This window comes from Polyodon spathula, chromosome 8 (assembly GCF_017654505.1).
Source record: "Polyodon spathula isolate WHYD16114869_AA chromosome 8, ASM1765450v1, whole genome shotgun sequence".
NCBI lineage: Eukaryota > Metazoa > Chordata > Actinopteri > Acipenseriformes > Polyodontidae > Polyodon > Polyodon spathula.
Genome location: NC_054541.1, coordinates 16,034,506 through 16,056,597, shown reverse-complemented (window position 1 = coordinate 16,056,597; position 22,092 = coordinate 16,034,506). Strand labels below are relative to the sequence as shown.

Here is a 22,092-nt window from a genome sequence, read left to right as displayed (position 1 = left end):
AAGAACAATATTAAACTAACCCTTGCAAAGGGCAATAATAAACCACCATGAAAGCATGGTAAAGCATAGGTAAGTATTTTAAAGCACAGAGAGGTATGGTAAAGCATATTAATAGCACAACAAATCATTTTAAACTATGAAAAAAATATGAGGAAACTGCTAAATTGTTGTGTAAATTTAGTGTGGCAAACTTTTATAAGGGAAACACAACTAAACAGTAGACTTTCAGTATAAAGGCAGTGACTGTCTGAGATAATTTAGCCTTAATTTGGATGAGTCCACTCACTTTAGCCTGCTTCTTTGCATGTTTTAATCTGATCCAGTGATGTTTGCACTCCCAAAAGATGCAATCACAACTGAAATACTTCTGAACTTTATCAGTTTGATTCCCATTTATGTAATTAGTGCTGATGAAATGTACCTCCTACGTCGAGTTTAGATGTTGCCATAGTTGAAACATCCTTTTGCGATTCACAATCCATTCTAAGCTGTGCAGAAATAAAATGTATGCATCGCGCGATATGGGGGGAGTGGCCGACAATATGTGTGATCCTGATATATTCGAAGGTATGTGCCAAGCACAAAACCAGGTTTGTGAGGCACAAAATAACGCTTTTAAAAAGCAAGCCTTAACTCTGCGCACATCCCTCCAGCACTCGCACAAGCACTGAATTGCAGGAGCTTTCCAAGGTACCACTATGGAAAACAACCAGCGGTCACACAAAACTCCATCCACATCTACATTAGGCCTATTATATAATGATTATAGGACAGGTATTCAAAAGAATGATTGTGATCGCAGTTTCACTGTTTTAAAGTGCATATTTAAAAAATAAAAGTTGCAGGAAGCTGCTATCTCAACCGCTCTTTCAGACCGAAACATTAGGCTACTATTTACTTTCCGATCAAAAAGTAGTATCTCCAGTCTAATCACAAATATATAGTTCGGTCCCGATCCAAAAAGAAATACCTCACTTTATTGCATTGCTATTTGCATTATAACAACCTGCCAGTAGCAGGGTACTTACTCATCCAGAAACATCGAAAACAGCTGGCGTTAGTAGGTATTCTTGTCCTCCGATCTGACAGGCAACTCCACAAGCTGGATTTCAATGGCACAGGGATCTGGACAGCTCGCCGATCCTCTTGAATGAAGCTTATGTTTTATTTTCCAGTAAACACACAGTTTGAAGAGTTGGCATGTCTCAATACGATGATAAACAGCTAACTATTCTCCAAGTAGTAGCCTAGTTGTTTAGTTTTCTTTATCGTTAAACAGTAAACAGGAACCTATATAATAACTTTGTGAACCGTTAAGTCAAAGGCTTTGTTAATACTATTTAATGTAGCTTTCTCTCAATCTCGTTCCCATCCTCTCTTTCCTCGTCTTCTCCTCTCCCTCCCCTAACACTCTCAGACAGCACTGATTCAGCACATCCTGCTCTGAAAGGGTGGTCCGACAACACACACTGTTCACTTCAATATCACATGCACACTTCACGGTGAACATTTTAAGATGATCAACTGTTTAATTATTCAAGAGGGCTTTAATGTTACTGTCCAGTGCTTGCGTCAATTTGAGCCTATGGTATTTCAGGCTTAAGTAGCCGAGCTATACCCTCTCCTCAGCAGGTACATTCTTGGTTCAGAATGAAGAGTAGGCCTACAACAGAATGGTATAGTACGGTATGTAACATAGACCGAGCTGGCAGATACAAAACAACTATCTGTATAATTAAATCAACAACAATAAAAATAGACCCTTACACAGTAGTATGAAACCCATTCCTACACATTGATCAATCTACATTTTGCATTTCCTTACCTTGGTATTTACATTGATTTTAATATCAGGGACACAGCAGGCTATATTGATTACTAATTGGGGATTTGTCTGTGTTTTGAATCCAAAGTTATTGTTTGAGAGGGGCTACATTCATTCCACTGCTTGTTCAACCTGTTTTATTTGATTCAAATGAATTGTGTTAATATATATAAAAGACACACACACACCACACACACACACACACACAGGCATAAGTGTTTTGTTTTTTTAGCAGATTTCTTATAGGTGATTTACAGTTAAAACACACACACACACACATTAAGAGTAAAGTTATATTATGGATGGACAAAACATGCAGGTGGCCACTGGTATATTTTATAGGCGAAAAAAAAACAGATCATAACAGAACCTAACAGAAAACTAAAAAGTAAAATTCACTGCACCGATTAATTGAATAGGTGAAATGTAGCCTACTCATATTTGTGAGACATTTCACCTATCTTCTTAGGAAACAGCCCCAGATAAATCTGTAAAAGTCTGTGATGGCCCTTTAAATTTTGGGCTCATTCACCATGCTAATGCCTATGATAATGATAAACATTAGATACAAATGTATGCATGTGGACAAATGTCATATGCATTTGCACTAAATTATTTGAATTGCTCGAAAGGCTAAATTTGAACAAATATGGCAAAGGGCAAAGTTTGTGAGGATCTTTAGGGTTTTGCAGTGCACAGAATGAATCCATAAAATGTGCATATTGCTAAATGCCTATCCTCAGAAACATTAGTTTTGGAAAAAGAGCAGTGTGGGGCTAGTTTACATCACAGTGCTCACGGAGCTCAACCAAAGGCTCCCTTTACTTTTCAAGCCCCTCACCCAGAAATTCTACAAGATATAAGGACACAGCTGACTGTTGATTTTATTTTTTAATTGTGTATTTTTTTCTCAGCAGTAGGCCTACGCTATACATGCTTGATCTGCATTCCATGCCATTGCCTGTACTGTGCCATGATATGGGCAGGGGGCATGGTGAGGCAGGGCAGTTGGAAGGGGGGGATTTTCAACAGAAGAATGACTAAGGGATACACGAGCAGATCGGGGCTTCCAAATGGATAAGTGTTTTTGGTATTGTGGGTTGCACAAAAAACTGTTATATTCCAATGTCGCGCAACTGCTTTGTGCTATATTGGAATATCTCTCTTTTTATGCCAAGTAGTATTTTTTGGCGAGGCACAAATTTAGTGAGGGGATTGTGTGAAGATCGAAGATCAGGCCCATAGTCTTTTTGAAGTTGGGACTTTAATGGAGTGATGGATGAAATTGATCACTGAAAAGAGGCCATGTGTGAGAGGTCAGATCTTTCAAAGTATTAAAGTTATCTTCTTGATACTTGCTGCACACACTGAACTGCTCTTCTAGTTTAATAATGTGTCAATATTTTACATATTGGTCGTCATGCATGCTGAAGGGAAAAAAAATGCAATAACAGTACAGTACAGTAAATCTCTAGCTGTGAATAGAATAGGCATTGAGTGTAGAAAATGATTTAGAAATACACTAGCAACCACTGGGGTGGTGTGTTAAACCATTTTGTTTAACCATCCTTATGAAAGTGCCCCGTAGTAAAAGTATAGCAAAGTGTATTAAAGCACAGGGAAAGCAAGGTAAAGCATAAGTAAGTATGGTAAAGCACAGCGAGGTCTGTTCAATTATATTAAAAAAGAACCATATTAAACTAACCCTTGCAAAGTGCAATAATAGACCACCGTGAAAGCATGGTAAAGCACAGGTAAGTAATGTAAAGCCCAGAGAGTTATGGTAAAGCATATTAATAGCACAACAAATCATTTTAAACTATGAGAAAAGTATCAGGAAACTGCAAAATCATTATGTAAATTTAGTGTGGCAAACTTTTATAAGGGAAACACAACTAAACAGTAGACTTTCAGTATAAAGGCAGTGACTGTCTGAGATAATTTAGCCTTAATTTGGATGAGTCTGCTCACTTTAGCCTGCTTCTTTGCATGTTTTAAACTGATCCAGTGATGTTTTCACTCCCAAAAGATGCAATCACAACTGAAATACTTCTGAACTTTATCAGTTTGATTCCCATTTATGTAATTAGTGCTGATGAAATGTACTTCCTACGCTGAGTTTAGACTGCCCCTGAAGCTCAACTGCAGCTCTCCACCATTTGGAATTATTTGGACCAAATATTGATTATTGACCAGAAATGGCTGCGCTCCACATTATCATGTAATTTCACATCTGTGATTAGCATTAATCTTAGACTACCATACCAAAGGTAACATTATAGACCAAGAAAAGCTAATCTGTGAAACCTGCTGTAATTGTCTCTTAAACCACACTGCATTATCCAGGATTTAGCTGGTTGTCTAACTTCAATATTTCAGGAACCCTCACACTGTAGTTAACTTAATGTTTGAAGCTTGGGGCTTCACGAGACAATCACAATGATGTGTTTTACATGTATCAAAGCAGTAGACGGAAACAGTGAGTCCTGCCCTCCACACTGAATAAAAGTAATTTATTATAATAACACATTTAACAAAAGAGTGGTCAAAGTTAATGTTAAATCCCCACACATTTTAATAATGTTCATAAAAAATCATTTCCTTAGAAAATAACATTATAATATATGGTGTCTTATCAGCACTGTGACAAATTATCACTTTACACACTGTCCCTAAGTTATAACCACTGTGCTGAAGAGAGGTTCCTTTCAGTAAGAAGCAAATTAACCCACCTGGGTGGTTATCGGTCAGAGGTGTGACTTGTGTCATTTTGCAAAGCAGTTCTTGGAACTGGGAGATAGGGCTCAGCCCCCCTGCCCACCTGCTATAGGACACTATAAAGCCTCCATGGGGACCTGGACTGAGCACAAGCACCAACAGCAAGAGACTGAGAAGAACACCATGAAGACCTTTCTGCTCCTGACCTCCTTCCTGGCAGTGGCACTGGTAAGCCAGGCTGCAGGTAAGTGTCATTGTCTACAACTTGGGAAAGAGTACTTAGCTGTGGGATTCATTTTCAAAGATTTTTTTAAACTTAGCTTTTGAAGACGTTTGCAGTGTTTTTGGTTCTTATTACAGTTATTATTGCTTTATATAAGTCTGTGTTACGATGCTTGGACAGGAGTTCAGGTGCTGATCTTCAGTTGCATTTGGCTGCCGCAGACATATGTAAAGTAGGCTAGATCACCGTAAGTGCCTTTATATTAGTAAGCACCAGCACCATCTGCTGTACAACAGTGTATTGACAACAAACTTGCAAGGAAACTTGTTTCCAAAGTGGCTGATCACTAGATGGCGCTGGTTCTTATACAGAAAAAAGGGAGATCGGGTTAACAAGGTGGCACATAATACAAAGTCAAATAAGCACAACTAATACAAACAAGTTAATCAAATTACAAGAAACAATTTATTAGAAAAGGTCAAAACAAAAGCATGTCTTGGCTATGCACCAGTGTTTCAAACTTCACAAAGATATAGAAGTCAGACCAGCCAATCTCTATAAATCCCAATGATGAACACAGTAACCCAGGTTGCTTATCCTTATCAGAATGGTACAAAGGATACACTTTGCCTTGGCTATGTTACATCTATCTACGGCAGGCAATTATAACTGAAAAGCAGGTGAAAACATATAAACAGAACAAATAACACAAAGCATTTTGAGTAATTGCAATAAGAATCACTCAGAATGACTTTAAACATCATTAAAAGGGCACAGTAATAATAATAATAAAAATACTTTGGAATAGACTTTGAAGTTACTTAATAATCGATGCACTGAGAACACTATTATTAAAAAGCAAGAAGCAAAATGAGCAGATTCTTCAAATCTTCAAACACTTCCAATGCATCTGTGTTTGAAGTTTTTGGAAGTTCATTTAATAAATCGATCTTCAAAGCGTTGACATTCTTGGAGGAGAAAATCTATGCTAATGTTACAAACAACTTAATAGCGATGAAGAAAGCTTGAATTATATGACAGTTGATATATGACAGTTATAATTTAGTGAAACAGGTGTTTTTCTACTTTCAAAAAACAGGAGTTTCAAAGCTTTGCTCCAGCTTGGCATTGAAAGTATGCGTTGCTGTCATGATTGTAAAACACAGGTTTAAAATCTCCTCTCACATCCTTTCACTTGCAGAAGTGAAGCTCACTCTGGGTGAGGGATTTGAAAAAGCACTTTTGGATCTGGCCTCAGGGGGGCAGCAGAAACGTGAAGAAGGTGAGTGAGGGTTAAATGGCAGTTCAGCTCACTGAGGCTGGTCCTTTACCAAAGCACATCAATTGGATGTCTAAATGATTCCAGTCTCTTATAGAACTTTGCAAAGGCATAATAAAGTACAGTAAAAGCATGGTAAAGCATAGAAACAATATGCAAACCATTGTAAACTATGGAAAATACATAGTATAACCATGGGAAAACTGCAAAATTACTGGTAAACTTTGATAACTGAGCCTGGTATTACATAAATACACAAACTATATTAAACATTAAAGGTGAACATATTGTTGGCATGAAGGCTTAGTAAAATTCAGAAGAATTGTTTTGCTTACCTCTAATTAGTATTACAAATGTAACATGACTACCTGTTTTGTTTAGGAGTTTTGTTTTTCACTTCAGAGCCAGTTTCTCCTGCCACGACCATTAGCACTTTGCAGGGGGTTTGCATTAGATTTTTTATTTCCGTATCCTAAAGGCTCATTTAAAAAAAATAGCAAATCTGGATTTGGCATCATAAGTTGTTAACAGGAATTTGGCTTGGCCAGTTCCTTTGAATGTAATCTGCAGATTTAGTTTATAGATAATTTTTTTAAAAAGCCAATACAATCAGTATGAAATATTCAAATTATGAAAACCTGTTTTTCTACGTGCAAAATATCTACAATTAAATATTTTCAATGAAGTTGATAAAAGGCAGCTGTTTATATTTTCTCGGGGCATGGGAGGAGGGGGGGGTATATTTACAATATAAAATTATGCTTTTGACAAATTTTTAAGTGCAGTTCTTAGAAAGGCTTGGCTCATAGCGATAGGAGGTAGAGAGGCCACTCAGGTACCATGCATATGTGGCAATTTTAAAATCAAGATTAAAAACCTATATGTTTGACAAGGCATTTCAGTATAAGATCTGTACATCACTTTGAGATGTTTCACGACAGACACTTTATAAATCCCTATTGTATTGTAATTGCCATTAATAGGCTGTGTTGGGAACATGACTTATTGTATAGTCAACTCTACTATTCCTGAGTTAAATAAACCCTTTGAAGCGGCCCAGGATGGCAGAACAGGAGCTCAGTAGAGTTGTAAACTGCACCTCTCACTTTAGCTGTGTGTTCTTTTATGATTTAACAGGCTTTGCGGATGACAGCGATGAAAGCCAGGTGAAGAGAGAGTTGGGTGAGTAGCTGGACGCAAGCAGAGATCTGACTGCTATTCAAGCCCTTTGTACTGGGGCGAAAATGAAGCTCGTGATATTGTACTGGGTTTAATGTGCTAGCAGAGGGCAGGATTTGAAATGGGCGGGGAAAAGCAGGTAAAACAGTGTAGGTTTTCAAAAAGATATAAGCTTCTAAGAGTGGCTCACCTGGTAAAAGCACAGCCGGGTTGTGTGCAGGGTGAGTCATACAGCACAGGCTGGCTGTGCAAAGTGGCCGGTCTTCGCTGGGGATTCCGAAGGGAGCGTCACTAAATTAAAATAACAAAAACATTATAATAATTATCACTGAACACGTTTAAACTTTTAAACATTGCCATATTGGGAACTATTGTAACCCATCAGAAAATCCACCATGAGAAGTCTTCCATCACTTACTGCATCGTGTATAAGAGTGTTTATAGCATTTCATTGTATATGAAAAGACTGGAAAAATATTGAATATGAAATAAACTTGTCTCATAGCGGTAGGAGGTAGGGACAGCACTCAGGTACCATGCATACGTGGCAATTTTAAAATCAAGATTAAAAATCTATATGTTTGACAAGGCATTCCAGTATATGATCTGTACAGCACTTTGAGGTGTTTCATGACAGACACTATATAAATCCATATTGTATTGCATATTGTATTGTAATTGCTATTAATAGGCTGTGTTGGGAGCATGACCTACTGTATAACCCTCTAATATTCATGAGTTAAATAAACTCTTTGAAGTGGCCCAGGCTGACAGAACAGGTGCTCAGTGGAGTTGTAAACTGGACCTCTCTCTTTAGCTGTGTGTTCTTTTATGATTTAACAGGCTTTGCAGATGACAGCGATGAAAGCCAGGGGGAGAAGAAAGAGTTGGGTGAGTAGCCGGACGCAAGCCGAGACACGACTGCTATTCAAGCCCTTTGCATCTGGGCGAAAATAAAGCTTCTGATATTGTACTGGGTTTAATGTGCTGGCGGAGGGCAGGATTTGAAATTGGCAGAGTAAAGCGGGTAAAACGCTGTAGGTTTTCAAAAAAATATAAGCTTCTAATAGAGGGTCACCTCTTAAAAGCACAGCCGGGTTGTGTGCAGGGTGAGTCAAACAGCACAGGTTTACGTCCTGGCTGTGCAAAGTGGCCGGTCTTCGCTGGGGATTCCGAAAAGAGCGTCGCATTGGCTATGGTGCTTCCTTAGGTTAGGGAGGCAACCATGCTGGCCAGAAGCCCCGGGAGCTCAACAGCAGACATCTGCAGAACTGGTCTTTGTCCTCCAGAGGCAGGTTGTTCGATGAAATCTGCTCTCGAGTTCCTGGATGGAAAGAGGAAGCTGGCTCGGCCATGAGATCAGAGGACGCCCACTAAACCTTCAGTCCTCCTGAGCTGTGTGGGGAATTGCTGTGGTGAGGGGGACAATTATTGGACATTTCAAACTGGAGACAAAATCGGGGGTAAAATCATTGGCACACTAAATTAAAATAATAAAAGCATTATAATAATTATCACTGAACACGTTTAAACTTTTAAACGTTGCCATATTGGGAAATATTGCAACCCATCAGAAAAGCCATCATGAGAAGTCTTCCATCACTTACTGCATCATGTATAAGAGTGTTTACAGCATTTCATTGTGTATCGAAAGACTGGAAAAATATTGAATATGAAATAAACCTGTCTCATAGCGGTAGGAGGTAGGGACAGCACTCAGGTACCATGCATACGTGGCAATTTTAATATCAAGATTAAAAACCTATATGTTTGATAAGGCATTCCAGTATATGATCTGTACAGCACTTTGAGGTGTTTCATGACAGACACTTTATAAATCCATATTATATTGCATATTATATTGTAATTGCTATTAATAGGCTGTGTTGGGAACATGACCTACTGTATAACCACTCTAATATTCATGAGTTAAATAAACTCTTTGAAGTGGCCCAGGCTGACAGAACAGGTGCTCAGTGGAGTTGTAAGCTCGACCTCTCACTTTAGCTGTGTGTTCTTTTATGATTTATCAGGCTTTGCGGATGACAGCGATGAAAGACAAGGGGAGAAGAGAGAGTTGGGTGAGTAGTTGGACTCAAGAAGAGACATTACTGCTATGCAAGCCCTTTGCATTGGGGCGAAAATTAAGCTTCTGATATTGTACTGGGTTTAATGTGCTAGCGGAGGCAGGATTTGAAATGGGCAGAGTAAAGCAGGTAAAACGCTCTTAGCTTTTCAAAAAAATATAAGCTCCTAAAAGAGGCTCACCTGGTAAAAGCACAGCCGGGTTGTGTGTAGGGTGAGTCATACAGCACAGGTTTATGTCCTGGCTGTGCAAAAGTGGCCGGTCTTCGCTGGGGATTCCGAAGGGAGCGTCGCATTGGCTATGGAGCTTCTGTTGGTTAAGAAGGCAACTCTGCTGGCCAGAAGCCCAGAGAGCTCAACAGCAGACACCTGCAGGACTGGCCTTTGTCCTCCAGAGGCAGGTTGTTCGCTGAAATCCACTCTCGTGTTCCTGGGTGGAAAAGAGGAAGCTGGCTCAGCCGTGAGATCGGAAGACTCCCACTAAGCCTTCAGTTTTCCCGAGCTGTGTGGGGAATTGCTGTGGTGAGGGGGAAATTATTGGACATTTCAAATTGGAGACAAAATTGGGGGTAAAATAACTGGCACACTAAATTAAAATAATAATAACATATACTAATTATCACTGAACACGTTTAAACTTTTAAACATTGCCATATTGGGAAATATTGCAACCCATCAGAAAAGCCATCATGAGAAGTCTTCCATCGCTGAGTGCATGGTGTATAAGAGTGTTTACAGCATTTCATTGTGTATGGAAAGACTGGAAAAATATTGAATATGAAATAAACTTGTCTCATAGCGGTAGGAGGTAGGGACAGCACTCAGGTACCATGCATACGTGGCAATTTTAATATCAAGATTAAAAACCTATATGTTTGATAAGGCATTCCAGTATATGATCTGTACAGCACTTTGAGGTGTTTCATGACAGACTGTAACAAAGTGCCCGCCCTGTGTATATTATCTGTTATGAGTTGCGTGTGGTGTGTTTAAATGTTGGTGTATAGACATTGGTACACGGGATATAAACGGGTCTGTGTAACACGAGTGTTTAAAAATGTATATGTGTATTTAGGCACGAGGATTGCACAGCACTTCACGTGCAAGTAAAATGTAGTAATATGTGAGCACGGGGAATTGCACTTAATTAATTCACGTGCTGGGATTCAAGTGAATAATTAATTGGTAATTGAATCCCAGCACAATAGTATATATAGATGCACGTTGTCACATACTGGGGGTTGGGTGTTCGGGAGTGGAGAACGGGAGCGAGAGAAGGAGTAACTTAATATATCAATTGCTATTGTGTGCTGGTGGGACCAGCACGATACTTATTTATTTAAAACTCGCCGTGTTTGTCAGTGTGTCTGTCCGTGCACCGTTTTGTTAAGTTTAGTCTGTTTTTGTTTGTCTATTTATTTTGGCGTAGAGTGCCGTGTCCTGTGTGTTCGTGTTTGTTTAAACCTTTTATTTTGTAATAAACCGGCGCCAACAGGCGTCTTCATCATTTCATTTCACATCATCGTCTTTGTATATTTCATTTCTTCCTGGTTCTGAAGCCGCCCACTTGGCCGTCTTTGTGACACAGACACTTTATAAATCCATATTGTATTGCATATTGTATTGTAATTGCTATTAATAGGCTGTGTTGGGAACATGACCTACTGTATAATCAACTCTAATATTCATGAGTTAAATAAACTCTTTGAAGCGGCCCAGGCTGGCAGAACAGGTGCTCAGTGGAGTTGTAAGCTCGACCTCTCACTTTAGCTGTGTGTTCTTTTATGATTTATCAGGCTTTGCGGATGACAGCGATGAAAGACAAGGGGAGAAGAGAGAGTTGGGTGAGTAGTTGGACTCAAGAAGAGACATGACTGCTATGCAAGCCCTTTGCATTGGGGTGAAAATAAAGCTTCTGATATTGTACTGGGTTTAATGTGCTAGCGGAGGGCAGGATTTGAAATTGGCAGAGTAAAGCAGGTAAAACTAAACCTTCAGTCCTCCTGAGCTGTGTGGGGAATTGCTGTGGTGAGGGGGTCAATTATTGGACATTTCAAATTGGAGACAAAATCGGGGGTAAAATAACTGGCACACTAAATTAAAATAATAACGTTATAATAATTATCACTGAACACCTTTAAACTTTTAAACATTGCCATATTGGGAAATATTGTAACCCATCAGAAAAGGCATCATGAGAAGTCTTCCATCGCTTACTGCATCATGTATAAGAGTGTTTATAGTTTTTCATTGTATATGGAAAGACTGGAAAAATATTGAATATGAAATAAACTTGTCTCATAGCTGTAGGAGGTAGGGAGGGCACTCAGTTACCATGCATATGTGGCAATTTTAAAATCAAGATTAAAAATCTATGTTTGACAAGGCATTGCAGTATATGATCTGTACAGCACTTTGAGGAGTTTCACGACAGACTCTTTATAAATCCATATTGTATTGCATATTGTATTGTAATTGCTATTAATAGGCTGTGTTGGGAATATGACCTACTGTATAATCAACTCTAATATTCATGAGTTAAACTCTTTGAAGCGGCCCAGGCTGGCAGAACAGGTGCTCAGTGGAGTTGTTAACTGCACCTCTGACTATAGCTGTGTTCCTTTATGATTTAACAGGCTTTGCGGATGACAGCAATGAAAGCCAGGGGGAGAAGAGAGAGTTGGGTGAGTAGCTGGACGCAAGCAGAGACCCGACTGCTATTCAAACCCTTTGCATCGGAGAGAAAATGAGGCTTCTGGCTTTGTACTGAGTTTAATGTGCTAGTGGAGGGCAGGATTCGAAATTGGCACGGTAAAGCAGGTAAAACGCTATAGGTGTTCAAAGAAATATCAGCTTCTAAGAGTGGCTCACCTGGTAAAAGCACAGCCGGGTTGTGTGCAGGGTGAGTCAGACAGCACAGGTTTAAGTCCTGGCTGTGGAAAGTGGCTGGTCTTCACTGGGGATTCCGAAGGGAGTGTTGCATTGACTATGGGGCTTCCGTGGGTTAGGGAGGCAACCCTGCTGGCCGGACGACCCAGTGCGCTCATAAAGGGCCACCTGCAGAGCTGCTCTGTGTGCTCCAGAGGCCAGTTGTTCGTTGAGATCTGCTCTCGAGTTCCTGGGTGGAAAAGAGGAATCTGGCTCAGCCGTGAGATCGGAGGATGCCCACTAAACCTTCAGTTCTCCTGAGCTGTGTGGGGAATTGCTCTGGTGAGGGGAAAACTATTGGACATTTCAAGTTGGGGACAACATCGGGGGTAAAATGATTGTCACACAAAATTAAAATAATAACAACATTATAATAATGTATCACTCAATATGTTTAAACATTGTCATATTGGAAACGATTGTATCCAATAGTAAAGTCATCATGAGAAGTCTTCCATCACTTACTGCATCGTGCATTTGTGTATAAGAGTGTTTACTGCATTTCATTGTAGGCCTATATGGAAAGACTGAAGAAATATTGAATACAAAATTGGTCTACAGTATAATGTGCACTTACTACACCTATATTTGGCCTGTGTAATGAGTTGGCATCTCAGACCAGTGAATTGAATAGTAAGGCAAGGGCTGGATGCACACTGCAAAAAAGATGAACATCTTGCCGTTTAGCCACAGAGCAAGCTCTGTAGTGGATAGGTAAGTACGGGTCTTATGCTGATGTCAGTATTATTACCTGATCACCCGCTAGGAGGAGAGTCATTACACATCCATATTTTTTCTTAAAACATTTAAACTGAACGTATTCGACGTTTCCTTTTCCACAGATGAAAGTGATTTCCTGGGGGGAGGGGGTGAACTGGATGGACTGGTGGATGATCTAGAACAGAAGCGTGAAATGGGTGAGTGGCCAAGCCCACAGCCAGGAACAAGCAGGCTGTGAGATTGAGGATCCTAAAGGCTCATTAAAACAAAATAGCAAATCTGGATTGTCGGAGTTACTTTGGCTTGTCGGAGTTACTTTGAATGCAAGCTGCGGTTTTAGTTTCTAGATATAAAAAAAAAAAAAAAAAATCCAATACAATCAGTAGAAATGTTACTGAAAACCTGTTATCTACAGCTGTTTTTCAATCAAAAAATATCTACAGCTGTTTTTCAATGAAGTTGATAAAATGCAGCTGTTTATATTTTCCCAGGGGGCATTTATGGTAATGATATGTTTAGTATTTAAAATGTCGCTTTTGACAGATTTTTAAGTGCAGTTGCTATGAAGGCTTGGCTCATAACTGTGGAAGGTACGAAAGGCATTCAGGCATATATGGCAATTTTTAAATCAAGATTACAAACCTATATGTTTGACAAGGCATTTCAGTACATTAGCTGTACAGCGCTTTGAGGTGTTTCACAGCAGGCGCTTTATAAATCCCTACTGTATTGCATATTGCACTGCAGTTGCTATTAAGAGGCTGTGTTGGGAACATGACTTACAGTATAACCAGCTCTACTATTCATGAGTAAAACTGTTAAACTCTTTGAAGCTCAGTGGAGTTGTAAACTGCACCTCTCACTTTAGCTGTGTGTTCTTTTATGATTTAACAGGCTTCGCAGATGACAGCGATGAAAGCCAGGGGGGGAAGAGAGAGTTGGGTGAGTAGCTGGACGCAAACAGAGGCACGACTGCTATTCAAGCCCTTTGTAAGCTTCTGACTTTGTACTTGGTTTAATGTGCTAACGGAGGGTAGGATTCGAAATGGTCGGGGTAAAGGGGGTAAGACGCTGTAGGTGTTCAAAGAAACGTATGTGATCTCAAACATGTATTTCATGATATCTGGAAATGCATCCTAAAGATTTTGGAGAACGAGATTTGTTGTAGATTATCCTGAAGGAATGTTATGTGTGTTATGTGGTGTGCTGTAACATTCATAGTTTAGCGGTGTAGAAATTGTTGGGTATAGTTGTATAATTTGGGGGTAGTTTTAAGGGAACACCTTACTCACAGACTACAAGAAAACCCCTGAAGTAAAATAATGACAAGGTCGTGTCATCCCCCCCCCCCCCCCCCCCCAACCTCCCCCCTCTCTCTCTCTGTGCGTGATAGCAGGGAGCGAGAATAAAGGCCTACAAGGAAAGCGCTGGCGTAAGTATAGACATGCCACACTAAAATAAATAATATTTCTATTAATATAATGCATGCTGACCTTACTCACTATCTATAACATTTACAACCCTCCCATCCTTTTATTGTGCTGAGAAATGTGTGGTTCTTCACTTTTCTATGCTATTGATAAACTGCTGCATCCTGGTACCTTTTCTGTACGTCATATCAGCATTTGCATACTCCATATTGTTAAATACAAACAACCAAAATATATTGCACACAAGAGAGGGGGAGCAGTGGTAAAATTACAAGAGTGTAAGAAACAGCACTTACTGAATTGCTCTCTCTTTCCCCTTTCTAGTTGGATGCAGAAACGGTAAGTATTGTTCTATTCTCTATTTCCTAATTAAACCGTAGCTCTGTACTGCAGAAACTCTGAAGTTAGGGGTAGAACGACTATTAATCTGACCGAACAGTCAAGTTAAAATGGTCGAATATGAATTAATGGTAAAGAAAAGCAAAGTATGTTCTATGTTAGGGTTACATACAAACAGAGACAACTGATATAGCCAATTTAACATCTATCAATTTCGCTATTTTATAGAAGAAATGTAAACCCTTTGTTGCTGTCATTTGAACCACAATTCCACTAAATACTTAGATATAAAAGGTGGACATATTCAGGTGGGCATATTACTAAAGATCAAATGACATGGGGGCACCTTGTCAACAGAATAAATTATCGAGAAATGTCTAATAATAATAAACCTAGGGAACATGCTGTCTTTAGAGTGACAAACTGTATAATGAACATTTAATCAAGGTCTTGGTAGCTAGCTTTACAATGTTAACATTTGCCTTAAACAAACATTTTTATTGATTTTATATTGGTTTTAATCAAACTGTGGTATTTATGTTTATATTTGTAAAATTCCAGGTTACAGATCCACCACCTGCTATTATAGTAAGTAGAACACATCCAGGCTGTACTTACTCTTATTATTATTTTATTTTACTTTATTTTTATTTGTGTTGTTGTTGTTTATTTTAATTGACACTACTCTCTAGCAAATATTTGTTTTTTATGGCATGTATAATCCAACATGTTTTGTATGTGTTATGGGGGAAACAAGTTATGTGGTCATTGAATGGTAATAGTTTATGGAATGTTTGATTACTCAGTATTGTGTTCTTGGCATGTCCTTGACTAGAAGTTCAATAAAATCTAGAAGCCTGGAAGTTTAATAAAATTTCTCTATAAAACGTACTACATGCCACAACATCGTAACTGTGATGACAGACACCCACGTGCAAGTCAACTTCCCGTGCAGCAGGTTAGGACCCCACCTGACACCATGTGGCATAGAGGCTTAGGGAAAGAAAGGAAAATGATATATAATAGTAAAAAAAGTTGCTGTTTCTAAATTATCTACAATTATTTTTCCCCAGCTCAATCTTGCCAGCATTGTAAGTATATAATTGTATTTAAAAATATAGCTTCTCTAACATTTAAGGGAAACTGCTTCCCAGTCCTTTATCGTTTACCACTAGGCTGCACAACCTCCCAGTCCTTCAGCTCTAACCTCTGTCACACAACTTCCCAGTCCCCCATCTCTAACATCTAATACACAGTGCTTTCCAGTTCCTCATCTCTAACCTCTAATACACAGTGCTTTCCAGTTCCTCATCTCTAACCTCTAATACACAGTGCTTTCCAGTTCCTCATCTCTAACCTCTAATACACAGTGCTTTCCAGTTCCTCATCTCTAACCTCTAATACACAGTGCTTTCCAGTTCCTCATCTCTAACCTCTAATACACAGTGCTTTCCAGTTCCTCAGCTCTAACCTCTAATACACAGTGCTTTCCAGTTCCTCAGCTCTAACCTCATACACAGTGCTTTCCAGTTCCTCATCTCTAATCACTAAGCTACACAACTCCTCAGTTGTAAACCGAATACCACACTTCCCCGCCACACTGTCTTTCATAAACATGAATTATTACACAGAGTAACGTTTTCTCTCTTCCCTAGATCATTACCGCCGCTGCACCGGTGGCAGTTTTCGTAAGTATTTGAGAATAATTTTGAACTCCACATATTTAGTCAGTGACCCTGTTAAAATGAACTCTATGAATATCATAGCATTAAATACAATTAAACCTCATAAAATTAAGTGATTATCTGAAATCAGTTCTGCTCTGCATGGAGTTGTTTGTTTCATGCAAAATGATTTATCATTGTTATAAACTAGCAACTGATCAATAACGTGAACTTGTATACAGTGAAGGGGTATTGCTGCCAATATGTAGCAAGACTGAGTACCAAACTGGCCTGCAGTTTAACTCCTGTGTATACTATCCTTCAAGTGCAGTTTGTATGAAGACAAGACGTCACTAAACTCTCCCTTCTCCCTATCTTTTTCAGCTTCTTGCTCAAATCGTGAGTATTGCACACTTGTCATTTGTCAAACTTGCGGATGACGTTCTTTAGCACAAGTTGTCAGAATCTGAGGGTTTCTGGAAGTGTAACATATTTTTACAGACATTTAGACAACCGTTTGTCCAACTGTGCTGAAGCTTGCTAGACATTCTTTAGAACAAGTTATTGAGTGTGCCCACTTATTTGAGAAATTGAGGGTGTCTGTGGATTTCTGACAAGCATAGTTTAGCATTGTAAAGCCCAGCGAAGTATAGTAAAGCATATTAATAAACATGATAAACCAGTATAAACTAGGGTAAAAGAACAATATAACCACGGGGAAAGAATGGGGAAGACTGCAAAAATACTATGGTAAATTCACACAACTGAGGGTAGTGCTCATTAAAGGGGCAGTGATAAAGTCTTTAAAGGCTATTCTTACCTTATTGCACACACTCTCACTGATCTTTTGGTTTCCAGCCTTTATTTTCACCCTTCTTGTATAGCAGGTATTAGGATCCCACCTGCTCTCTACCAACTTTGCTGCACATTATTTGCGACCCTAACACAAATGACCCAGGCACAGTACTGAAGCATACAGATGTACTATTTTAGCCGATTTTAATTTTCTATACTGTTTTTCCCCAGAACTGCGTTTGCGCTGTTTAATGGGTAAGTGTCTTTTTCATTTCTTTGTTTGGTGTGATGTGATATTGTATGTATAGTACTGTCAGCTTTATCCACTGTCTGTTAATCAAGACTATATTACATGAAATAATCTGTTAAATACCAATTACCCAGAGTGTTATAAATTGCACTGGTTAAGCATTGTGTAATGACGCTAATATAACAGGGCCGAGGTTGGGTGTGAACTGTCAAAATCAAAATGCAAGAGAGCCAGGCTTATCTGCATTTGTGGGTCTAGAGCTTTTAACCCCATCTCATCTCAGCAATAGGGCACACAATCCATAATGGCAGAGCATCACACAACACAGCCCGTTACACTTGTGCCATACTACTGTAATAAGCTTCTAACAGTTTGGTGCTAGAGATGAATTTCAAAGGGCACTAAGTGGCACACTGGGTAATTCTCTTTAGGGTTAGGGCTTCAATCAAATTGCTTCAGAGAAACTAGCTAATCTTTTTTTCCCTCTTCTCTTAGTTAAAAGACGCTGCGGTAAGTTACATTTAAAAATACACACATATATAATTGTGTAAAAAAAAAAAAAAAAAAAAAAACAACATATTTTCTTTCTTTTATGTTAACAATCAAGTGAGGAGGAGGAGATGCCGTAACAGTAAGTATTCCACTTAAACACTTTTTTTTTTTTCTGCTACACATTCATGTGGCACAGCAGTTAACTTCTGAAGACCTGCAGGTTTAAAAAGACAAAATAGAGCAGTGCTCTCTTCCATGTTTGTCCACAGGTATAGGAGTCTCCCAAAAGGGGGGGGGGGGGGGGGGGCATGATTAAAGTCTTTCAATTCTTAAAAGGATTTGAAATAGTCTACAGTAACCAATACATGCACTACACAAAAACAGGATCAGAGGACAGAGGTTTGAAAGTGGAGACAGATAGGAAGATGATAGGAGACACATCTTCACAGAGTGCTGAAGGTATGGAATGGGTTACCTAGTCATATTGTTGGGGCAGAATCACTTCATCTTTTAAGACCCAACTTTTTAGATCAATCAGCTACTCGGGACCACGCGAGCTTAGATGGGTCGAATGGCCTCCTCATTCATAAATTATCATATGTTTTAATGTAAAGCTTGATAGTGATAGTGTCTCATCCTGAATAAATACTTAAAGTAGCAGGATGACAGTGTTAAGTGGATTTCTAACTAGAAAGGGTCTAGGAAAAAATGAAGGACTCTAATAGACATGGCAGGGAATGGGATGGAAATACTGTAAGACTCCTATTGCATAGCAATTTCACCCATTCCAGGTTTTACTATGATTAACCACAATGTACAGGTAACAAGCTCAGGTGTATCTTACTAAACTCATAGTAAAACCAGGAATGGATCAAACATCTATGCAATTGGAGTGTTTTCAAAGTGAAATCAGATATTGGTTTTCAAAGATTGCACTGTTGTGGCATTTAGAATCATAATTACAGCAAAAACCTTGATTATGCTTATCCGAACAGCCCCTGTCTGGTTGTGTCCTGTGCTGCTCTGCCCTGTTGTCATAGAAAATGCACTATTCAGCCCTTAAGCTCTGGGATGTACATAACATATCAAGTAAAGGGTTTGAATTACATGATATCATTTTTAGGTTTCTTGATTGGGAAAGTTTGTAATTCGATTAAGAAACCCCACTTTGTCATATTGCGCATGCCTGTCTGACACACATTGCCTTATGGACCTGGTTATACATATTCAAAAAACAAGCTGCTCAATGCCATGCACTTCTGTTCATTATATAGATCGTAAATGTGCTGTTTTGAAAGACACACATTCTAACATTTATTTTAAAACATTATCTAGTACTGCACAAGGTAAAGACATTTATATGTACAGCCATGCTTTTAGACTGTCTTGCACTTCTTGGGTTATTTCACCTGGAGAGTGAAATTGTCTCCCCCTCTTCACTAGCCTCTCTCCTGTCATTAACCAATTGGCTGATTCCTCTGTTGACTGACAAGCTTTCAGCCAGTAACATGCTTTGACCCACTGCACATTTGAGATCTATGTAGCCAATAGAAGTGCAAAACATTTATGGATTTACAGTTACTTTAACGCTGACCAGATGAAACCAGTAATAAGGTTACTCAGGCTTATAAGAAGACGGAAAGTGGGATTTTAAAGCCTAGGAAATCACTCCTTTAAAATAAATGCCAATTACCAATTTCTTATTCTTGCAGACTACTATTACAGATACAGACCATGCTACCGCTGCACTTACCGTCGCTGGTGGAAGAATATGTAAAAGAGGGCCCTGAGATCACTAGGCAGTGACTCCCTCAATGCTTTACATGGATACATGCAGCATTCCACATCCCTGCAGCCCTGCAACGCACTGCGCTTCCTGCAATAACAACAGCAAAGATTTTAAATGCTTAAATAGTTGATGTGCAGAGTAACACCTTGCAATACTATGTTCCATACATAATGTTTAATACTGTTTAAAATAGATCTGCAGCTGATGACTGCTCTGTAAATCAATGCATAGTACGATTAGCCAAAATGTTTCTCTACTTCACTTATTACATAGTAATCAAATGCATTAAAATAACTTTGAAATATAAAATTATAAACAGTACAAACATCTTATACCCATCACTCATTCTTTTGTGCATCAACTAGTAAAGTTTTTGTTTTAAATCTTGTAAAATAAACCTTTCTTTCTTTAAAGTGCTGCCAGGATGGCAATGCTTTCCAAAGCTTCTGCTCAAAATGCTAAAATAAAGACTTATGCAAGCATCAAATATGTTGTCTGTGTATTTACTTCCCAATGAATTACTTCCAAATCCTGTGGAGACCAACTGTGTTCTTTGTGTTAAGCATTGGTGTTAAGCATAGGTAAGCACTGTAAAGCCCACAGAGGTATGATAAAGCATATTAAAAAAACATGGCAAACCATGGCAGACTATATTAAATGTATTGTACAACCATGGGAGAACTGCAAAATTATCATGCAAAAATACCATGGTAAACTTTTATAAGGGATTAATCACACATAACATTTAACAATTCCAACGAAATCTAAAGAAACTTCCAGAAAAATGAAAGGGCTCGATTCTCAGAGCTATTGCAACAGCTCCTTTTGAACCTTTATCATTTTTCTATAGAATGTTTAGTTTTCCTGTTGGAATTGAGTAAAGTGCATTCATCCAGCTGTCTACGCACAGTGCTCAGTCAATCTGACAAGGCAGCCATTTCTGACATTACACCATGCTGTCAGAATTTGGTACTGCACATGCAGCAAATCTGAATAGAATGCGAGTAAGGAAATTCTGACAGCAAAATAATGTACTGTACAAGGTTAGGGTATCCCTTGTAACAGGAGAGGGCACCATTCCAATAAAAACTGCATGTAATGGGAGGTTTTTTTATCACATGGTGGCAGAAACAACAAAAACAAAACAGATATACTGTTGCAGTACCTTGAGAACAAACAACATTCAGTACATGAGTTCCCGTGTTACATGCCAGCAATCATGCAAACTGCTTCCATGAAAGCTGTAGTGGTTAGCTGTGTGTTCGTGTTACAGGGGGTGTCGTTCATGCCCCCAGCCTCTGCCCTGTTACATTTGGATGTTACCTTCTTTTGACTGGAAGTTTAATTGAAAAGCATTTTATAATAGAACCATTATGTGACATAAAGCTGTGCAGTGTTTATTGGTTAAATCTTTCCCTTAGAATTGTTAGAAATGGTTAAATAGGTGCTAATCAACTTTTAAAGAATGTTTTGCTTTTATGAATAAAATTAAGTCTGTTTTGATACAGGACTGTTCTGTTTTGAAAGAAACCAACAGCATTTTAAATGACTGTGAATATAATTGTGCAGGCAAGAACGCAGGCACACAGGCATGCAGGCGCTCAGTCAAGGCCAGCTTAAGTCGTATCAGCTGAGGTATAATTGCAGCTGCTACAGATACAGTAGTTAGCAAACAGCTGGCAGGTGATAGTACTGCAGTGTCCCACAACCCTCTTCAAGTCCATTTGAAATACACAGGTGATTAAAAAAAAAAAGAAGAAACACCTGCCATAGTTATCATATTTAAAAACTAGCTTAATTTCTGCAAGTAGCGAGTGACGGAAGGAAGATACTAAATGGCTGGCAGATTAGATAGCATGGCCTACCTTTGTGGTTTAACCAAACTGTGAAACTGGTATCACCACACCACACCTAAAAGTATTTGGAAGAATCTTTGTGCACACCAACTAATGCTTGGGGTAAATAACCCCAGACATGAAGCACAACTAAAGTCAAAGTAGTATAAGTACACTAGGCTTTGGACAGAACAAGCTCATTGATTTCCCTAGCTGAGTTCTAAATAGCAGTAGAGAAGAACTTATGTATTTGGGTGGTACAGAACGAGAACAGCCCCACCAGGAGAAAGACACTGGGGTTGCAACCATATTGTAATGTGAGTGGCATCTTTAAAAAACTTCAGTCTTCAGTAATTTTTTATCAGTATGAGAACAAGAATATGAGTCTGGATTAAAGTAGGGTCATTGCACATCAAATGGACCAGTGGTTCCCACTTCACCTTCTCAGGTTCTTCTGATATTGCATATGGATGACATGGAAGTGTTTTAGGAAGAATCCCAAAATATTAGCTCTCAATTCATAGTCTTTTTGAAGTTATGA

General features: G+C 38.9%; 1 protein-coding gene across 14 annotated transcripts in view; it reads left to right on the top strand.

The window, feature by feature from the left end:
- The window catches only part of LOC121319517 (sodium/potassium/calcium exchanger 1-like), a 51,535-nt gene extending 31,332 nt beyond the window's left edge, over positions 1–20,203 (top strand). For 6 of the 14 annotated variants that reach the window (XM_041257027.1, XM_041257022.1, XM_041257030.1 and 3 more), the window contains 16 exons: positions 8,068–8,115; positions 9,258–9,305; positions 11,106–11,153; positions 11,946–11,993; positions 13,080–13,154; positions 13,852–13,899; positions 14,351–14,389; positions 14,712–14,726; positions 15,288–15,314; positions 15,800–15,817; positions 16,382–16,414; positions 16,775–16,789; positions 17,417–17,440; positions 17,931–17,945; positions 18,043–18,066; positions 19,640–20,203. In XM_041257027.1, coding sequence (XP_041112961.1) covers positions 8,068–8,115; positions 9,258–9,305; positions 11,106–11,153; positions 11,946–11,993; positions 13,080–13,154; positions 13,852–13,899; positions 14,351–14,389; positions 14,712–14,726; positions 15,288–15,314; positions 15,800–15,817; positions 16,382–16,414; positions 16,775–16,789; positions 17,417–17,440; positions 17,931–17,945; positions 18,043–18,066; positions 19,640–19,704 — 590 coding nt within the window. In that variant the 3' untranslated portion in view covers positions 19,705–20,203. Of the gene's footprint in view, positions 1–7,182; positions 7,228–8,067; positions 8,116–9,257; positions 9,306–11,105; positions 11,154–11,945; positions 11,994–13,079; positions 13,155–13,851; positions 13,900–14,350; positions 14,390–14,711; positions 14,727–15,287; positions 15,315–15,799; positions 15,818–16,381; positions 16,415–16,774; positions 16,790–17,416; positions 17,441–17,930; positions 17,946–18,042; positions 18,067–19,639 lie in introns of all 14 variants that reach the window. The other 8 variants (XM_041257033.1, XM_041257021.1, XM_041257026.1 and 5 more) reach the window with 8 other exon arrangements.
- Positions 20,204–22,092: the final 1,889 nt, after the last annotated feature.